Genomic DNA, 18557 nt, shown 5'->3' with positions numbered 1-18557 from the left:
AACCCACTCCAGTATCCTTGTCTGGAAAATCTCATGGACAGAGAAGGCTGGTGTGCTGCAATCCATGGGGTCGTGAAGAGGCAGCCACAACCGAGGGACTAACACACATACATGATAGTTTTACTAAAGGATTATTACTTCTCCCATAACCTAAATTTAAGTATCAATATGAATGCTTTGCAACAGAGTATAGATGATTGAGTCTACTCAGAGAACTTTTAGGCCTTATCAGGTAGTTAATATGGAAAGTGACATGTGCCTTTATGCTTATAACAGCATAACTTGAATAATTCCAAATATTCTTGTTGCTACCTTTTGTTAACAGTTGTTGTATGTCTAGGCCATTCAGTGAAGCTTTGCAGGTTACCCTTAGAAATGATATATTAAGGTTAAAAATCTGCTAGGTCAGTAAAAATTAAAAGTACAGTTTAAGCTGGTTATGTGAGGACAGTTGAGGAAAGAGATGTGTAGAACCATTCCAAGAAAATATAGCAAGGCAAAGCTTTAGAATAAAAAGCACTTAAGCTATGTTTGGGCTTCCCTGGTGGCTCAGCTGGTAAAGAACCCACCTGCCAATGCAGGATATGCAAGAGATGTAGTTTCAGTCCCTGGGTTGGGAAGATCTCCCGGAGAGGGGAATGACAATGCAGTCCTATGCAGTCCCATGAACAGAGGAGTCTGGCAAGCTATGGATTGCAAAGAGTTGAACCCAACTGAATGACTAATGTGGTGGAAGCTACATGTGGAAGAGCTGTCTGAAGGGCTGAAAAAACCTCCAAGTGAGGGAGTGGACGAGAGGCTGACATGGCCTGGAAGCCCATCATCCTCGGAGCGCCAGCGATGATTGGCAGATTGTAGCGGTCACAGCAAGGATGGCAGAATGACCAGTTCCCAAATAGAAAGCCTGTTCACTCTGGTGATCTGTGTGTTCAGCCGGAAGGGAAGAGGAAGCGAACTGGGAACACGCAGAAGGGATTTCAGGGAGCTCAGTCGGGCCAGGGTACCAGCAGTTTTGAAAGAGGCTCAGCTGCAAGTCTGGCCTCCAGCTGACAGACCTGGAAGGACTTCTCAGGCCGGATGAGCTGTAGAATGATGGCAGATGACTCAGCCACAATACTGCAGTGGGCAGCCTTTCCCTTCTCCAGGGGATCTTTCCAACCCAGGGAGTGAACCCAGGTCTCCCGCATTGCAGGTGGATTCTTTACCAGCTGAGCCACCAGGGAAGCCAAAGAATACTGGAGTGGGCAGCGTTTCCCTTCTCCAGGGGATCTTCCTGACCCAGGAGTTGAACCAGGGTCTCCTGCATTGCAGACGGATTCTTTACCAACTGAGCTATGAGGGAAGCCTCTCCATTGACAGGAGATGGCTTTGTATCACTGTGAACACGGGCCCAGTTTTCAGTAATACTTGTGGGCAGATAAACAGATTAAACACATTTACTTGTTTTCTGTGGGTTCTCTGAGTCCTAAAGAAAAAGCTCTGTCCTTCAACTCATCCCTTCAAACTGGAGAGGAGCAGAAGAGACATGCCTCCCACCTCTAAACTAAATGACCTTTAGTGGTGCTCACTTAGAAACGGGCTGGGTTGTGTTTGATTGTGAACGTTTGAGGTGATGTCCTCAGGGCCACCTGGCCTCCACTTTCTCAGCCCCCATTGAGCTCCTAGTGAGTCCTTGGCACCCCTGGTCCAGCTCCCCTGTTTATGATTAATCTGCTCCTTCCTCTCCCATCTTTTCCGTTTACTCGAAATGCCTTGACCCTTCCTCTGCAGTTGTCTGCAACCCTTTATTCCCTTCCAATGCTGTTAAAAATTTACTTCTTTTGGAAACATTTACAAGCTAATCCCACCTGCCTCCAGCTTTTCCAGAACTTTATGATGGCCTGTAACGACTTTCTCTCCCATCGAGCGCCCCTCGCGTGCCTTTGTGTGACAGATAATGTGAGGAGGATTGCGCCGTCTGCATCCGCACCTGCTTTGAATCAACAGTTGTCTCTCTCTGTGTAAATCTCCGCCCATCATAGTGTCCTCACCAAGAGGGCATACTGTCGTTGCTACCATTGTTCTTTCATTTATTGGGCTTCCAGATTGGGCAGGGGATAAAACAGTAGAGACTTTGTTCCCACACTCAAGGAATGTCAATTCAGACACAATTCCCCTGCTTCCAACAGCCTTGCTGCCCTCCGCATGGGACGGCCTTTACCACGGCCCATCTCTCCATCCTCCTCATTCATCATGGCCCACAGTGGACTCTTGTAGTTCGAGAGGATGCTGAAAGGGCAAGCTCTGTTTTCTGCTCCTCCTGCCTGAAGAGCTCATTCCCTTTCTTTTTAGGTCCTAGTTTAACTGTCATGCATCTCTAAGCAGGCTTTTTTGGCTACTCTGCTTCAGATTAGGTCACTCCTGATCTTGCATCTCATAGATTAAGTTCTTTTCTAATGTGACACTTGTTTGTCCTTCAGACTCTCATAGTGTTATATTTAATATTTGGATATTTTCTTTATAGATTGAGATACTATAGAATGCTTTCTGTTTTGCGAAGTTAGGAGATAGATAGTACCAAGGGAACAGAGGACAAGTAAGAGCTCAGGTGAAAGACGATGAAAGCTGATCGTTGGAGGGGAGATAAGAACACAGATCTGTGAGCAGGAGGGAGAACTAAGGACTGGTGCATTTGGTACTTGATAGATTGCAGAGAGTGAAAAGAAAGTGTTAGGGTGTCTCAGGAGTTACAGACTAAAGATCTATGGACGGTAGTAACAGCCTTGTTGTTCAGTCACTAATTCGGGTCATGTCAAACTCTTTGCAACCCCATGGACTGTAGCATGGCAGACTCCTCTGTCCTCCACTATCTCCCAGAGTTTGCTCAAATTCATGCCCATTAAGTCAGTGTTCCTATCTAACCATCTCTGGATGTCTATGTCATGAAAAGGCAAAACCTTTATTTGCTCGTATTAAGGTGGAGATTCCTGGAAGAAGGTAGTATAGCTCTGATTGGGAACAAAACAGCAGGAATATGGATCGGATATTCAAGCAGGAGATGAGGAAGAGAATCTAGAGTCTTCCAGAGAGAAGTAATAACCACAATAATGAAGGTGAATGAGAGCATCAGGCTTATAGAGGGAAAGGGCAGACATGAGACCTTGAGCACCACTGACATTTCTGAGATGTCTGGGGAAGAGGAGCTAGGAAGGATGCTATGAAGGGATAAACATTTCAAGAGGAGGAGAGTCATAGAAGCCCAAGGTCGGATGTTAAACAGTGTGTGTTTTTGCAGAACTGAAGAAAGGTGATTCAATTCCATTCAACCCCCTCTGCTTCATTGTGGGTTTAAAGAAAAGCCTTAAAGTTGGTAGAAAATGATTCTTCTGTTTATTTCATTTGCTGCATGACTGAGCCGTCATTTGTCTCTCTTTGAAAAGAGAAAATCATCATTTTCTGTGATTTAAATGTAGTCTGTCGTTAAAGGTACCTAAATGTGACACTTCAGGGAGATGTATTCCTGGCTTAGGCATGAAGGTAAAGTGTCAGAATAAATCACTAAAAATTGAAGACATGGTAGTCTGTGGGATGTGGCAAATCACTGTCACAGCTACAAAGTATATCACAAAGGAGACTTTTCTAGAAGAAATTCAAGGACAGCCTGATCCAGGAAATGGTCTTTTTGGAATTTGGTCTTTTGTCACTTCATGCCATGTGGGAATGTAATAGCGGTGCTGTGTTGCTGGCAGAATTAGTGTTGGAATTCAGAAAACTTAGAACATTTTGGCAGTATTTGAATACGTTTCTCCATATCTGTGTGGAATTATAGTTCTATGGCTCTGTCATTTATTACGCACTTCTCTTTGTCAAGCATTCTGAAGAACAAATTTGAATTTTACTCCTGTCCTCTTCAAGGTTATAATTGAAAATAGTGTACCGTGCCAAGAAATGGGGTAAAAATGACGATGAAAATTCTAGATGGTTCTTTATGTTTTTTTCTGACACCATCTAGAATGCTTACACAGGTCACTTTTGTAATTAGCTGAAATTTTACTATCCGAAGGAAATGGATTCATCTTTTATCTAGATGTGTGTGTTTTATATTCTCTCTCTCTATTGAAAGAAATGACTTCTCTGTTGATTTAGAAATCATTTTAATCTGTACAATTTTAAAGCTGTTCTTTACCACTGTAGATAGCTTAGGGAAAAAAAAATCATTCTATGGTATTTAAGCAGCTAAAGTAGACACATTTCATAAATGTCTTTAAAAATTAAAAATTACTGGTTATTCAGTGGTTAAAAAAATACAAAGGAAGCTGTTTGTTTATTTTATTAAACTGTCAAAATAGGTCATATTTTTGAGGGAACAATTTTGTATTATGCAAAAAGAAAATGTTATTTACATATAAAAAAATTTTCTGAAACTTATTTTTTAATGTTAAAAAGTTAAGTATGGCGATTGGGGAAGAATTTTATAGCACAGTAGTTTCCCTGAGCAAACCTTAAGTTCACATGGGTTCTGTAATTTTCCAAACCTACAGGTTTATATTTAGACATCATCTCCATACTCAATAGATGTATAGATATGTGGTGGTTTGATAATCTAACATACTTTCCTGTTTTCAGTTAGCTACTGATTGACTCAAAGTGAATTAAAAGAAAAGATTAAAGTTCTCCTATTTGTCCAAACTCTTCTCCTTGGCCTTGGAGGGCCTCCCCTGGGCCAACATGGCCTGCCATCTGTGTTTCTGCCTCACAGTAACCATATGCCGCCCCGTGTGTGACCACACACCATCATACTGCCGTCATCATTTCTTGGAGCTGCCTAGACTTCTTTGAATTCTTTTCTTTTCTCAAGCAATGTTCTCTTCCTGGAATTCTTTCCTTGCTGTACATGGATCTCTTGTGTCTTATCTACTGTTTAAGGTCTATTTCAAATCCTGCCTTCCCAGGGAGCTTTCTCTAGGCTGCTTCTCCTCCCCTGGCAGTAATAGCTCTCATAGAAATCCATGTCTTCTCTTAGGGCATTTTCAGTGAAGTCATCAGAATGCCTATCCTCCTTCTCAGACTGGTGATCTTTGAGAGCAGGGCTCTTCTACTTTCTGCTCTGTTCCCACCCTGCATGCTCTAGCACCAGCCATGCCCATGTAGAGTTTCCATCCATGAAGAGTAAGCCGTGGAAGGAAATACATGGGCATCATGGCTGGGGGTCCTGGCCTGTGAGCCTCTTTTACCCCTGCCTAGTTACAAGTTACTTATTTGCCAAAGTGTCACAGAAAGCAAACCAGTTTGGCACCAGATTTTGAGGGCCTTATAAATTAGGCTTGTGCTTCCCAGGTGGTGCTAGTGGTAAAGAACCCACTTGCCAATGCAGGAGACATAAGAGACATGGGTTTGATCCCTGATTTGGGAAGATCTCCAGGAGGAAGGCACAGCAACCCACTCCAGTATTCTTACCTGGAGAATCCCATGGACAGAGGAGTCTGGCAGGCTACTGTCCATAGGATCGCAAAGAATTGGACACAACTGAAGCAACTTAGAATATAGATAAGACTTGACTCAGTAGGCAGTGGAGAGCTGTTATTTTTCTACAGAACCTGTTTTAGGCACTAAATATCTTCAGTGAACTTTGTATTTAGTGATGTGCATGTGGAGAAACTATTTAAGAATGATCAGGTTCACAGTGATATAAAGAATGAATGGGAGAGTGGTGAGTGGGCTGTTCTCAGGAGTTTGAAAAAGAGCAGTGTCATATTCTAGGTGTTCTACCATAAGGAATAGAGCTTCCCAGGTGGCACTGTGGTGAAGAATCTGCCTGGCAATGCAGGAGATGCAAGAGACTCGCGTTAGGTCTCTGGGTCAGGAAGATCTCTGTATCTGTTACGGGTAGGAAATGGCAATCCGTTCCAGTTTTCTTGCCTAGAAAATGCCATGGGTAGAGAGGCCTGGTGGGCTACAGTCCATGGGGTCACAAAGAGTCAGACTTGACTGAGCGACTGAGTACACACACACGCACTCTCTCTCACACACACAAACACACACATCCCCCATAAGGAATAGACTTAGAGATTTATGCTTTCCTACATTCAAAAGTACAAAGAGGCTGAAGAGAGGAAAACCAGAAAAATAAAGTAGGAAAAACTAATATTCTGTAGAGTGAAAAATGAGGTCATATTGAGAAGTGTCAAGAATATAGATTCAAAAGTGTGAATGTAAGAGATGTGGATAAAAGAAGACTTTAGAGACGTACGAATGGAAATGCTATTTATTTCTTTAAAAATTGAAATTAGCTAAAAAGGATAGATTCTTAAATAGAAGAATCAAGCTAAAAACTAAGACTGTAAGGACTTTGTTTCAGTGTTGTTCTGTAATGTAGTGACTGTACACATTCCTTTTTCTCACCTGATTAGTGGACCTCTTAGAGTTGAATACAACAAACGAAGTTTTCGAACAGCACAAACTGAACCAAAATGATCAGCTTCTTAGTGTTCCAGATGTCATCAACTGTCTGACAACAACTTATGATGGCCTTGAACAAATGCATAAGAATCTGGTCAATGTTCCTCTCTGTGTGGATATGTGTCTCAACTGGCTCCTCAATGTATATGATACGTAAGTTTGCATTTTTTTCCATTAAAATATAATCATTTGATGAAATTTTTTGACAATGTAAAATATCTGAATTTTTGTAAGTGAATTTTTAAAAAAGTACTTTCAAAGTACTTTTCCCAGTGGAAATATTTATGTTAATTGTTGAATGACTTTCCAAAAATTGAGTTCTTAACCAACAATGGAACAAGGAAGAATGTCCATCTATGATTTTAAGATCTTGCTTCAGTTTCAGATTTGTAGTGTTTTTAGTCTCTGTGCTAGAGGAAACCTAATGAAAAAAGTCTGATTTCCTTCCTCAGTTTTTTAGAGTATTTTTTCAAAAGACAAAATTTTATATTTATTGTTTTGAGTTTAAAAATTTATTGGTTCATAATAATCCACTCTGCATTTTTTTGTATGACTACTTAAGAGCAATTTGGATGGCGGTTAAAAGGATTTAATTTCTCTTTTGGTATTGGCTTTATTTATTGCAATTGTGGTTATGTGTATATATTGTGTTTTAAATAACATATGCTTTAGGCCACTCTAATATCTGTAATTTAATTAGATACTCAATGTTACATAGAGAGCACTCCCTACTTCCAGCATGACTCATTTGCCATTAATTTGACTTTCTTGAATGTGACAATGCATTTGTGAAATAATCAATTCTAGAAAGCCCTGCTGTGGGCTGACATTTCTGAAATATTAGGAATTATTCATTCTTCTGGTAGGGGGTTAAAGTATGCAAAGATGAAATAAGAAAATTAGAACTTTTGTTTTCTTTTGTTTTTCTCTCAGACTCTGAAAGTTATTTTCCATTAATTAGCTATATGAAAATTTGTGCTTATCAGTCTTTTATTTGATTTAGAGTGAAAGAAAATAGATGATAGTTCATAAATGCAAGCAGCTGATTGATTCTATACAAGAAGTAAATGATAGTTACAATAGCTTTCAGGATGATTTAATTAACATTCATTTATTCTTTGGGTTAGAAAAATCTTTTATCTTTCATTACTTACAAATATCATAGCAAAGCCTTTTTTAATAATCAAATCTCCATTGTGTGGTTGAGAGCTCTTAAGAAACTCCCTGAAGAACAGGTAGCATGAATCTCCATTACCATGATGAACATGGGCTTTGGTCTCTCCTTGTCTAATACATTTTAATGCATTTCATTTTAATTCCAATTTTTATACTTCCTGGATAAAACTATGCCTGTTAGTATTAATTCACTGTTAAGTTGATCTTCAATTTTTTTAAACCTATAAGAGACATTTTCTGTAGTAAATTCACTAAAATAACTGATCAATTAGGTGTTTCATCTACAAAATGTTTCACTTAATTTTATGCCCCAGAAAGCTATAGTTAAGAACTTCCTTAGCTCTATGGAGTATGATAGAGGTATGCATTTTGATCTATATTGTAAGGAAGAACTGGGGAAGATGTTAAATTGCCCTCTCTTCATCATTATCTGTGACTCTAACACACTATATTAGTGAGCTTGGGCTGCCGTAACAAAGTATCACAGCACAGCCTAGGTAGCTTAAACAACAGAAATTTATTTCTCACGGTCCTGGAGGCTGAAAGTCCAAACTAATGATGTCAGCAGGGCTGATTTCTTCTGAGGCCTCTTTCCTTGCTTTTAGATGGCTTTCTTCTCCTTGTTTCCTCACATGGTTTTTCTTCTGTCTGTCTGTGTCCTAATATTCTTTAAGAACTCTAGTCATAGTGGTTTAGAGCCCACCCTATATGCTTCATTTTAACTTAATTGCCAGTTTTAAGGCTCTCCGTATATAGTTGCATCTTGAGGCATTGGGAGTTAGGACTGAAGCATATCAATTTTAGGAGAATGTAGCTCAGCCCATAACATGTACATATGCTGTTTTCACTGCACTGCCCAAAGGGAATAGTGCCACTTAATTGGGAAGGAAGCAGTGTGTGAAATGTTGTGATTCATATTCCAGGGAGTTAAATTTTGGCATATTATCACTTTCTACCATCAAATGTGAACACATGAGAAATGCAACACAGAGATAAGTGCTTCTTATTTAGAAAGACAGTATTTTGAAATTTTCCATTTTAAAAGAAAAGAGCTTTTAGGATTTATCCCCTTTCAATGCCAAAGAGAGTCCTTGACTCTCGAGAATCCCTTGGACTGCAAGGAGATCAAACCAGTCAATCCTAAAGAAAATCAACTGAATATTCCTGGAAGGACTGATACTGAGGCTGAAGCTCCAATACCTTGGCCACCTGATGCGAAGAGCTGACTCATTGGATAAGACCCTGATGCTGGGAAAGATTGAAGGCAGGAGGAGAAGGGGGTGACAGAGGATGAGATGGTTGGATGGCATCACCAACTCAGTGGGCATGAGTTTGAGCAAACTCCAGGAGACATTAAAGAGTTGGACATGACTTAGTGACTGAACAGCAACAGCATGCCAAAGAAACAGCAACAACCATGCTGGGTTAGAGCAGTGGTCATCCAGTTGAGTTTTCCATTTTGAAGAGAAGCGCCACTAATTCAGCTAAGGAAAAAACAGTTACTCCTCTGATGGTAGTCTCAGATGGCCAGAGTTAATTACCCAAATTTCTGTAGCAACTATGACTTATTCATTTATCTAAGCAAGAGATATCGGGCTTCCCTTGTGGCTCAGCTGGTAAAGAATCCTCCTGCAATGCTGAAGACCTGGGTTCAATCCCTGGGTTGAGACGATCCCCTGAAGAAGGGAACGGCTGTCCACTGCAGTATTCTGGCCTGGAGAATTCCATGGACTGTGTAGTTCATGGGGTCTCGAAGAGTCAGACACCACTAAGTGACTTTCACTTCACTTCAAACAAGAGTTATTAGCTGTTTTCAAGTCATTAGTTTCCTTTGAGAAACTAATAGAACTGTGATCTACTCCATCGAATGCACTAGGATATTATGGACCCCTAAGAAGTCTCTGAACCTTGGAAATGGTATCATGACCAAATTCTATTCATTCAGTTAATCTGATATTCTTCTATTAAAAATATATATATATATATATATATTTTTTTTTTTTTTTTTAACTGCATTACTTTGTGTAGCATGTTGCAACAAGACCTGGTATTTTCAGCTCTTGAAATATATTCAGCCAGCTCTTGAAATAACAAATGATGCACAGACTGAAGGTCCTAGAATTCTGGAAGCAGAAGGACTTCAAGGATCTTCCATTCTGTCCTTTTTTTTACTGATTGAGAAACTGACCCAATGAGATAAGATAATTTATCCACAGCTACCTACTGTATATTAGTGGTAGATATGTAACTAGTATTCAGGTTTTTTGATGATCACTTGATTTTTCCTACTATAGTGCCATATCTAAGAAAAATGGGACTTTATAAATTATATTGTTTACTGTTTCTTTCAGCTTTTAACATGTGCCACCTTCTAATATTCTGAATTGTCTGAAAAAAGTCTATTTTCTTCTGTTATGGAAGATAAGAATTCAAATTTTTGGTGCTGGTTGCTTTACAACTTGAGAACCACTTAATTTTTGGCATCTCAATTTTTCAGATGAAAAGCTGAGATAAAAATATCTGCTCCGCTTCTCATACATAAGTGATTGTGAAGGGCAAATGATCTAGTATATTTAGAAAGTACCTTAAAAACTATAAAGATAAGATTGATTCCATTTATGTGTTCACAGCCTCACTCAGTCTTAATCTTCCTGGGCTAAAAAGTCTTAATTCTACAATCTTCCTTTTAAATTTAATGGAAATCAAATTTATTTAAATTAAGATTTAAAGCAGTAGTCTGGATTATTTGGTTTAAATATTTTTGTCCCTGCAGAGAATATTAATCTCATTTGATGCATTGTTAAGTCATTTCCCCCACTATCCAAGGTGCATATAATTTTATTTATAAGGTATAATACATATCTTTCTGGCTAAATTAATTTCAGGAGAACTTATGAAAACTATCAGGGAACTAAATATTGAAATGTAGTCACTCACTAAAAAATTTTATTGTCTCCCTATTCCCTTTCAAATTCTGTAACATATTTAATATCAAAGCCCTCTATCATCTGGCTCCATATAACCTGGGCAACATTATCAATCATTTACCCTTGATGCATGTTCTTGCTGTATCTAATGGATCTTGACTCTAGTGCTCACATCCCCTTCCTCTGTCCCCATGTCTGGGCTTTTCCTATGATAATTTGCTTTCTCCTAGTCAGGGTGGTCTAGCCATGTCATGTCTTCAACGTTGATTTTAGACTTATCTTCTCTATTAAATGCTGTGAGGCTAATAACGATTTAGGCTAAACACCAATCATTAACGACTAGTCAGCCACAGTGATCTTGTACCTGATTATTTCCATGCGTAAGATCGATCGTGTATTTCCTTATGATTCTCTATCTGTTTTCTTGTCTCACCTGTCCAGCTAGGCATGGGTAGGAATCATGTCTTACTCTTATGGTACCCAGAACAGTGCTGGGATCTCAGTAAGCCTTCCTAAGCATTGGTGGTGCGATGAATGGATGATTGACATTTTCAATAGTCTTCCTGAAGGTGTTGCTTTGTTGTACTGTCACCATTGATTGGAGGTCAGCCTCCAATATGTATGAGTTTGATCTTTTTTTTTTTCCCTTAAGGGCTTACTTTGTCCTTAGCCATATTCATGTGCTAGTCCATTTGCACAGCCTTTTGTTATTTTCTGCAAGTCTATTGTCCAGAGAATATAATTTCCTGAGTGTTGGAGGGTAAAAAACAGACACGGTCTTCTTTTGATGTGATAATTAGGAAAGACCTTAAAAATATGAAGTAGAAACACACTTCATAGCATGGCTCAGTTTAAGGCTAATTTGAAACCTGTATTTCTATAATTGTGAGAAACTGGAATGTGCATGCAAAGTTTAGATTTCTGCTTATAATGGGTTTATTTATTTTAAAATTTAAGTATTAGTTATTTCATAGGTCAATTCTGAATGTCGTACACATACATAGCAAGGGTTCAGTAAGTTTGTTGGGTATAATTTAATACAGGTTATAAACTCTGGGCTATCAGGGCACTTTTTTTTTTTTGCTGTGCCCTATAGTTTGCAGTCTCTTAGTTCCCTAACCAGGGATTGAATCTGAGTCCTCGTCTGTGAAAGTATAGAGTCCTAACCACTGGACAGTCAAGGAATTTCCACAAGGGACTATTTGAAAATACATTTTACTAATCCCTAAGCATGTTTTCCTTTTTATAAATTTATTTTATACTTTATATGTCATTGTGTGAATACAGAAACTTACTTGTGTATTTATAATTTGAGAATGAAAGATATCAATTAGCATTAGTAATAAAAATATCAATAAGCCAGACTTAAGTCCAGTTTGACAATAAACTACCTAAAATTAAATGAGACAAATATTTGTATGTTTTTAAATGTTATGAATTACTAAATTTTATGCACTCGTATAATTATGTAAACATTTAGTTACAGGTTTTGAATGTGTTGTACTTGTGTATGAAAAATATAAGAAAATTCACAACCAAAACTGAAATTGAGAACTGATGCTGCTTATGTGAAATAGTAAAGATAGCAGTCTTTATTATCTTTATTTTTTCGAGACTGTGGGTTATTTCACAGCAAGGATCATGTGTCATTAATGTTTGTAGCTTCTGCATTTTCCTTTCCACAGCCCCGAGATCCAGTACAGCGTGACATCTGATAAAACAACTCATTTGTTCTTTAACAAAAGAATAAATACAACTTTAACGAAAGATTTTAACTTTTGTTAAAATTCTTTAACAAAAAGATAAATAAAACTCTGTGCTTTTAAACATAAAGTTATTCTTCTAGCCAAAGTATATGTGAAATTGAAATGATCTCTCATTGGCATAATATGAAGCTATTTCCTAGTGTTAATTAAATACATTTTGTGTTTAATTGTAATTTGATACTTTCCCAAGTAAAGATTGCACACCTGTGTGTTTAAGATCATTGACTATTATAACGGCAGTAGTAATTTATAGAAACTGCATTGACAGAGCTAAAAAAAAAATCAGTGAAGACCAAGTGTTTTAAGTATTCAACAAGTTATAAACCCTCAATATAGAGCTAATTTTCCAGTCAGTTTCCTTACATCTGTTTTTAGATACATCATCCCTTTCTTGCTGTATTGTCACAAGCGTATTATATATATATCAGTAGCTATTTTGTATATTGCATATATAATTATTAGCAAATTTTAATTCAGTGTTTATAAAAATAAAATCTTTTTAGCTTTATAATTAGCACTTTCATTTTGCTTTATATTTTGTTCTTTCTAGTTCATATGTTGTGTAAAGTGATTTTAGGCTGTATATTCTTCCAGACTAAGTCAAATATACTGTTAAAATTTGTCATGAACTTATGGTATGGGCTTCACGTTAATTAATAAAGTTGAATAGAAAGTTGCATTAGGATGCAGCTTTTTTATGGTTTACCCTCAAGAAAATAGACATCCAGAAATAATTAACATACTCTATAAAGTTTTAAAGGCATCTAACACACTGAGATTTTTACAATTTCAGGGGCCGGACTGGAAAAATAAGAGTGCAGAGTCTGAAGATTGGATTGATCGCTCTCTCCAAAGGCCTGTTAGAAGAAAAATACAGATGTATGTAAGACTTTTCCTTTACCAGTACTGTTTTTAGTAATTTATTGGATACTTACTTTTGTGATTTGCTAGTAATAATGGTTCCCATTTTTTAAAAAACCTTGACTATACATGTACTAGGCTAGACAAAGGGTATTGGTGCAAAGTGATGTGGACTTCTGTGAAATGGAAAACTGATTTATAGGATCAAGATGTGAGGTGCCTTGATGAAGTAAGAACCAACTACAGACTATATCTCATTTAATTCTTAGAATGATTGTCCCATAATACAGGCATTGTGATGTCCATCTTCCACCTGAAAAAAAAAATGCTGGGGTTGGGTTAAAAATCTAGTTAAGGCTGCAGAGACAGTAATTGTGGAGCTAGAATTAGATTGTAGATTTTTCTGACTCTAAACCTACAGCCTCTTCTATTTCCATATATTTCCAATGCTTAAGAAAATTGGGATGACTACAACTGTTATAGTGAGACAAATAATTGTATTTTATAGTGTGAAAAAATTAAAAACAGTACATTAAAAAATTTTTTTTGTTATATTTGTTTTTACTCAGCAAATAAGTCAGTGGTGACCTTTTAACCATCAGTTAATAAAGGTCAGCATCTTGGCATTTGGAAACAAACAGGCTTAGGAGCCAGGAAGACCTACCTTCAAATCTCAGCTCTACCGCTTAGTGGCTGGGTATTTCCACTGAATACCAACAGCTAAGAGGTAGTAAGAATACTCCCATTTCACATTTCAGGAAGCTGAAACTTAGCAAATCTTCAACTGAAGAGTGAAACTAATAGTTCTTGCTTTGAAAATAATTACCTAAAATAGCAGTTGTTGAATAAATGATAGTAAATACTGCTATGTCTCCAAACTCTGTATGTCTCCAAATTACTGTAAAATTTTTGATTTAATTATATCCATAAAATATGGGTTACTTGATTATGTCTTGCATAGCCTCATGTGATTCTGTATAGATACACCTATCCATACTTTCGAGAGACAGGGAGAGGGGGAATCATGAATGGAAGATACCACAGACAAGAGAATATTTGACCTCAGCTTCCATAAATTTTAGTTTTGTATCTTCTCTGAACATGAATACATTTTTAAATGCATTTATTTTCTGGGACAGCTGTGAGGTGGTTTGATTTTGAATTCCAGGGCTAAATCATGATGGCTTGTTCTTACACAGTTTGGAAAGAATGCCAATGAAAAGAGACGTGGATCTGTATGAATTGAAAAGCTGATTGTAGGATCAGGAGGTGAAGTGCCTTAATGGAGTCAGAACTCAGTAAACCATGCAGAAAATGTCTTTACCCAGACTTTTGCGTGGTGGCACTTTATCTAGAATTTAAATTGTCTTCAGCATCATAATTGTCAAAAGATATCATTTTCAAAGCTAAAAATGTTGTTACTATATTGAGTGAGAAAGAAAAATGTTAATGAAATCATCAGTGTATCAGATTAGAAAAGGACTTTTTAAAATCAACTGTGATTTGCTGTTTTCATGTGTTCCTGAAAGAATTTAGGGTTTGTTGAAAAGTTACAGTTATGTCATGGGGCTTAACCTACTCTGAAAAGCATGTAAATACAACTGCAGAGTTTATCATGAATACTATTAAAATGTAATGGTGATCTATTTTTCTAGATCAATAGTTCCACCTCCTCCTTTTATTTTTCAAGCTGATCATGAGAGTCATCTAAAGTCAAAAGAGTTACAACATAGCGGCTGTAGGTTTAGAGTAGAAACCAAATTCTATGCAATATATAAAAAAAAAATCTCTTATCTACACACATACCTTCACACATACTTCTGAAATGTATAATCTTTCAACTGAGGAGGTATTTCAGCATACGTGTAGTCATACACTCGAACTACAGTGGACACACTTTCCACAAATATCGATGAACTTAATACTCTGTATAATTCAACGTTTAAGTTTCAGACTGTGGCAGGGAAAGAGGAAGCCCTGCAATGAAAACCTCTGATATTTAATTTAATCCATGAAGTATGCCATTTAGGGGGCGTCCCAGGTGGCACTAGTCGTGAAGAACCCACTTGTCAATGCAGGAGAGAGAAGAGACGCGGGTTCAGTCTCTGGGTCAGGAAGTCCCCTGGAGGAGGGCATGGCAACCCACTCCAGTGTTCTTGCCTGGAGAATCCCATGGACAGAGGAGCCTGGTGGGCTACAGTCCATGGGGTCACAAAGAGCTGGACACAGCTGAAGACACACAGCGTGCACACACTTGCCATTTCGAACTTAAATAAGAAATCTTTGGGTTGAAATCTTTAAATCTTTCTTGAGGGTGTTGAGACTCAGAGTATTCTGTGTTTTTTTGTTTGTTTTTTAGTTTGAGGTCCTTAGCATCTCTGATTCCAGTTGTGATTTCCCCAGTGGTATCAGAACACTTTCTCATTATTATTTTCTTTGTTGGAATTAATATTCAGGACAATTTGTTCTCCACACTCAGGAGCAGAGCTGCTCTTCTGGGTGAATGGGTATCCATCTGAACATTGATTTTGCAATGGTCATGTCAGTGTGTCTACCCCGTGACACCCTCTTTCTCTCTGTGACTTCCTGGGAATGTCGCTTGATTAGATTCTAATAGCACCTTGGCCTTCCTGCTTATATAGCTCAGTGGTTTCCTGGCCTCATCAGAGCACATTTACAAAGATGCTTTCAAATGGCCTTTTGCATCTCTTTTTTGCTTATTTATATTTAGATTGAGGCTTTCCTATGATCCATCTCCACATCCTGACACTCCTTGTTGTATCTGACTGTAACATCAAAATGTGAACTTCTATAAGACTTCAGAAATATGTCTGAATGTTAGGAAATCGTTTCTGTTTTGCGTGTAGTTTTGCCTTACTAGTGGCATAGTAGTGTAGCTGTCTTCCTCTAAAGGGGAAAGGTGGGCAGGATGGATCTTGCTGAACATGTGCACTCTCTCGAGATTATTATTAACGTGTATGCATCAACTCTATTGATTTCAGAGGCCTCATCCCAGGAACAGATTTACTCTGAGAATCATTAGAATTTTGAGTCATATGGTAGTTTTACTCCTAGTTTTTTAAGGAATCTTCATACTGTCTTCCACAGTGGCTGTATCAGTTTACACTCCCAACAGTGCAAGAGTGTTCCCTTTTCTCCACACCCTCTCCAACATTTATTGTTTATGGACTTTTTGATGATAGCCATTCTGATCGGTGGGTGATGATATCTCATTGTAGTTTTGATTTGCATTTCTCTAATGATGAGCAATGTTTAGTATCTTTTCTTGTGTGTGTTAGCCATTGTATGTATTCTTTGGAGAAATGTCTGTTTACATCTTTTCCCCACTTTTTGATTGGGCTGTTTGTTTTTCTGTTATTGACTTGTATGAGCTGCTTGTATATTTTGGAAAATAATCCTTTGTCAGTTGTTTCATTTGCTATTGTTTCCTCCCATTCTGAGGGTTGTCTGTTTACCTTGTTTATGGTTTCCTTTCCTATGCACAAGCTTTTAAGTTCTATTAGGTCCCGCTTGTTTATTTTTGTTTTTATTTCCATTACTCTAGGAGGTGGGTCATAGAGGATCTTGTTTTGATTTATGTCATCGCATGTTCTGTCTATGTTTTCCTCTTAACAGTTTTGTAATTTATGACCTTACATTTAGGTCTTTAATCCATTTTGAGTTTATCTTTGTGTATGGTATTAGGAAGTGTTCTAATGTCATTCTTTTACATGTAGCTATCCAGCTACATGTTTTTCTAGGACCACTTACTAAAGAGGCTGATCCTTGCCTCCTTTGTCACAAATGAGGTGCCCATGGGTGCATGAGTTTATCTCTGGGCTTTCTATCTTGTTCCATTGGTCTATGTATTTCTGTTTTTGTTCCAATACCATACCGTCTTGATGACTGTCGCTTTGTAGTATAGTCTGAAGTCAGGAAGGTTGGTTGCTCCAGCTCCATTCTTTTTTCTCAGGGTTGGTTATTTGGGATCTTTTGTGTTTTCATATGAATTGTGAAATTTTTTGTTGTAGTTCTGTGAGAAGTGCCATTGGTAATTTGATAGGGATCATATTGAATCTGTAGGTTACATTTGGTAGTATAGCTGTTTTTACAGTATTGATTCTCCCAACTCAGGAGCATGAAATATCTGTCCATCTGTTTATGTTGTCTTTGATTTCTTTCATTGGTGTCTTATAGTTTTCTGTATACAGTTCTTTTGTCTACTTAGGTAAATTTATTTCTAAATATTTTGTTGGTTTTATTGCAATTATGAATGGGATTGATTCCTTAATTTCTCTTTCTGCTTTTTCATTGTTAGCATATAAGAATGCAAGTGATTTCTGTGTATTGATTTTGTATCCTACAGCTTTGCTAAATTCACTGATTCGCTCTAGTAATTTTCTGATAGTATCTTTAGGGTTTTCCATGTATTGTATCATGTCATCTGCAAACAGTGAGAGTTTCATGTTGATGTTTGGCAGAAGCCAAGACAATTCTGTAGAGCAATTATCTTTTGATTAAAAATAAATTAATTAAAAGATAAGAACTCTGGATAAATAATTTTGGCTAGAATGGTCTTATTTTTAACAAATGAGAAGAAACATGTAAACTCTAACCAAATCTAAGTGAACAAATGATAAAAATTAAATTTATTTTAATTGAATTTGCTTTCCCTATGTATGCTTTTAATTAAAGTCATATTTCATTATAATTACTGTGTCAATATCATTGAGCTTGGTTTATTTGCTTGAAAATTTACTGTTGACAGTGTTAAATCTAGCCTTGTTCTCTTTAAAAAGGGGGGGGCGGGTAGAGGAATGATGCATTTTGATCTGATACTCATTTATCAGGTGTTTGAAAATGGTTTTTAGGATCCAAAAAATATTTAGTCTTCTTTCTTCTGTTTTTAGAAAACCTCATATGAAAACCCTTTAGGATCTGTACAGTTTTGAATTTTTAGAACTTGAAATTTTCTTTCCAAAAAGTATTCGTTTCTATAATGAAGTAGATTGTTTTTATGTGAAATTTCTCCCTACTCCAAAAGTAACTTGTTTAAGTATGTTAACTTTGTTCCTGGAAATATGGTAACAATTTTATTCTTTAAAATATTACAAGTGATGAAAAGAAGATAAGCCAATACTGGGAGGGAGAAAAGTTTTTATTTTACTGAATTAAAAAATTTTTTTTAAACATTTTTAAATGAATAGAAAAGCCTAAGAACTATGAAAGTATGTATTTTTCTTAAGTCCTTTACCTTGGAATTAATGTAGTTTGTTGTATAAAGTGAAGTAAAACAAAAATAATTTTTATCATTGATAAGGAATGAGAGTCTGAGCCAAAAAAAAAATCCACCCTAAAAAAAAGACAATTCCTTGTACTGTTTAATGTT

At 37.1% G+C, this 18557-nt stretch overlaps 1 protein-coding gene across 8 annotated transcripts in view; it reads left to right on the top strand.

Annotated features, from left to right (window-relative positions):
• UTRN (utrophin) overlaps positions 1-18557 on the top strand; it is a 538989-nt gene that overhangs the window by 464551 nt on the left and 55881 nt on the right. For all 8 annotated transcript variants that reach the window (XM_065931202.1, XM_065931205.1, XM_065931203.1 and 5 more), the window contains 2 exons: positions 6390-6591; positions 13101-13186. In XM_065931202.1, coding sequence (XP_065787274.1) covers positions 6390-6591; positions 13101-13186 — 288 coding nt within the window. The remainder of the gene's footprint in view (positions 1-6389; positions 6592-13100; positions 13187-18557) is intronic.

Source organism: Muntiacus reevesi, chromosome 3 (genome assembly GCF_963930625.1).
Source record: "Muntiacus reevesi chromosome 3, mMunRee1.1, whole genome shotgun sequence".
In the NCBI taxonomy this organism is placed as follows: domain Eukaryota; kingdom Metazoa; phylum Chordata; class Mammalia; order Artiodactyla; family Cervidae; genus Muntiacus; species Muntiacus reevesi.
The sequence above is the reverse complement of the archived record's forward strand: the minus strand, read 5'-3'. Positions and strand labels throughout refer to the sequence as shown.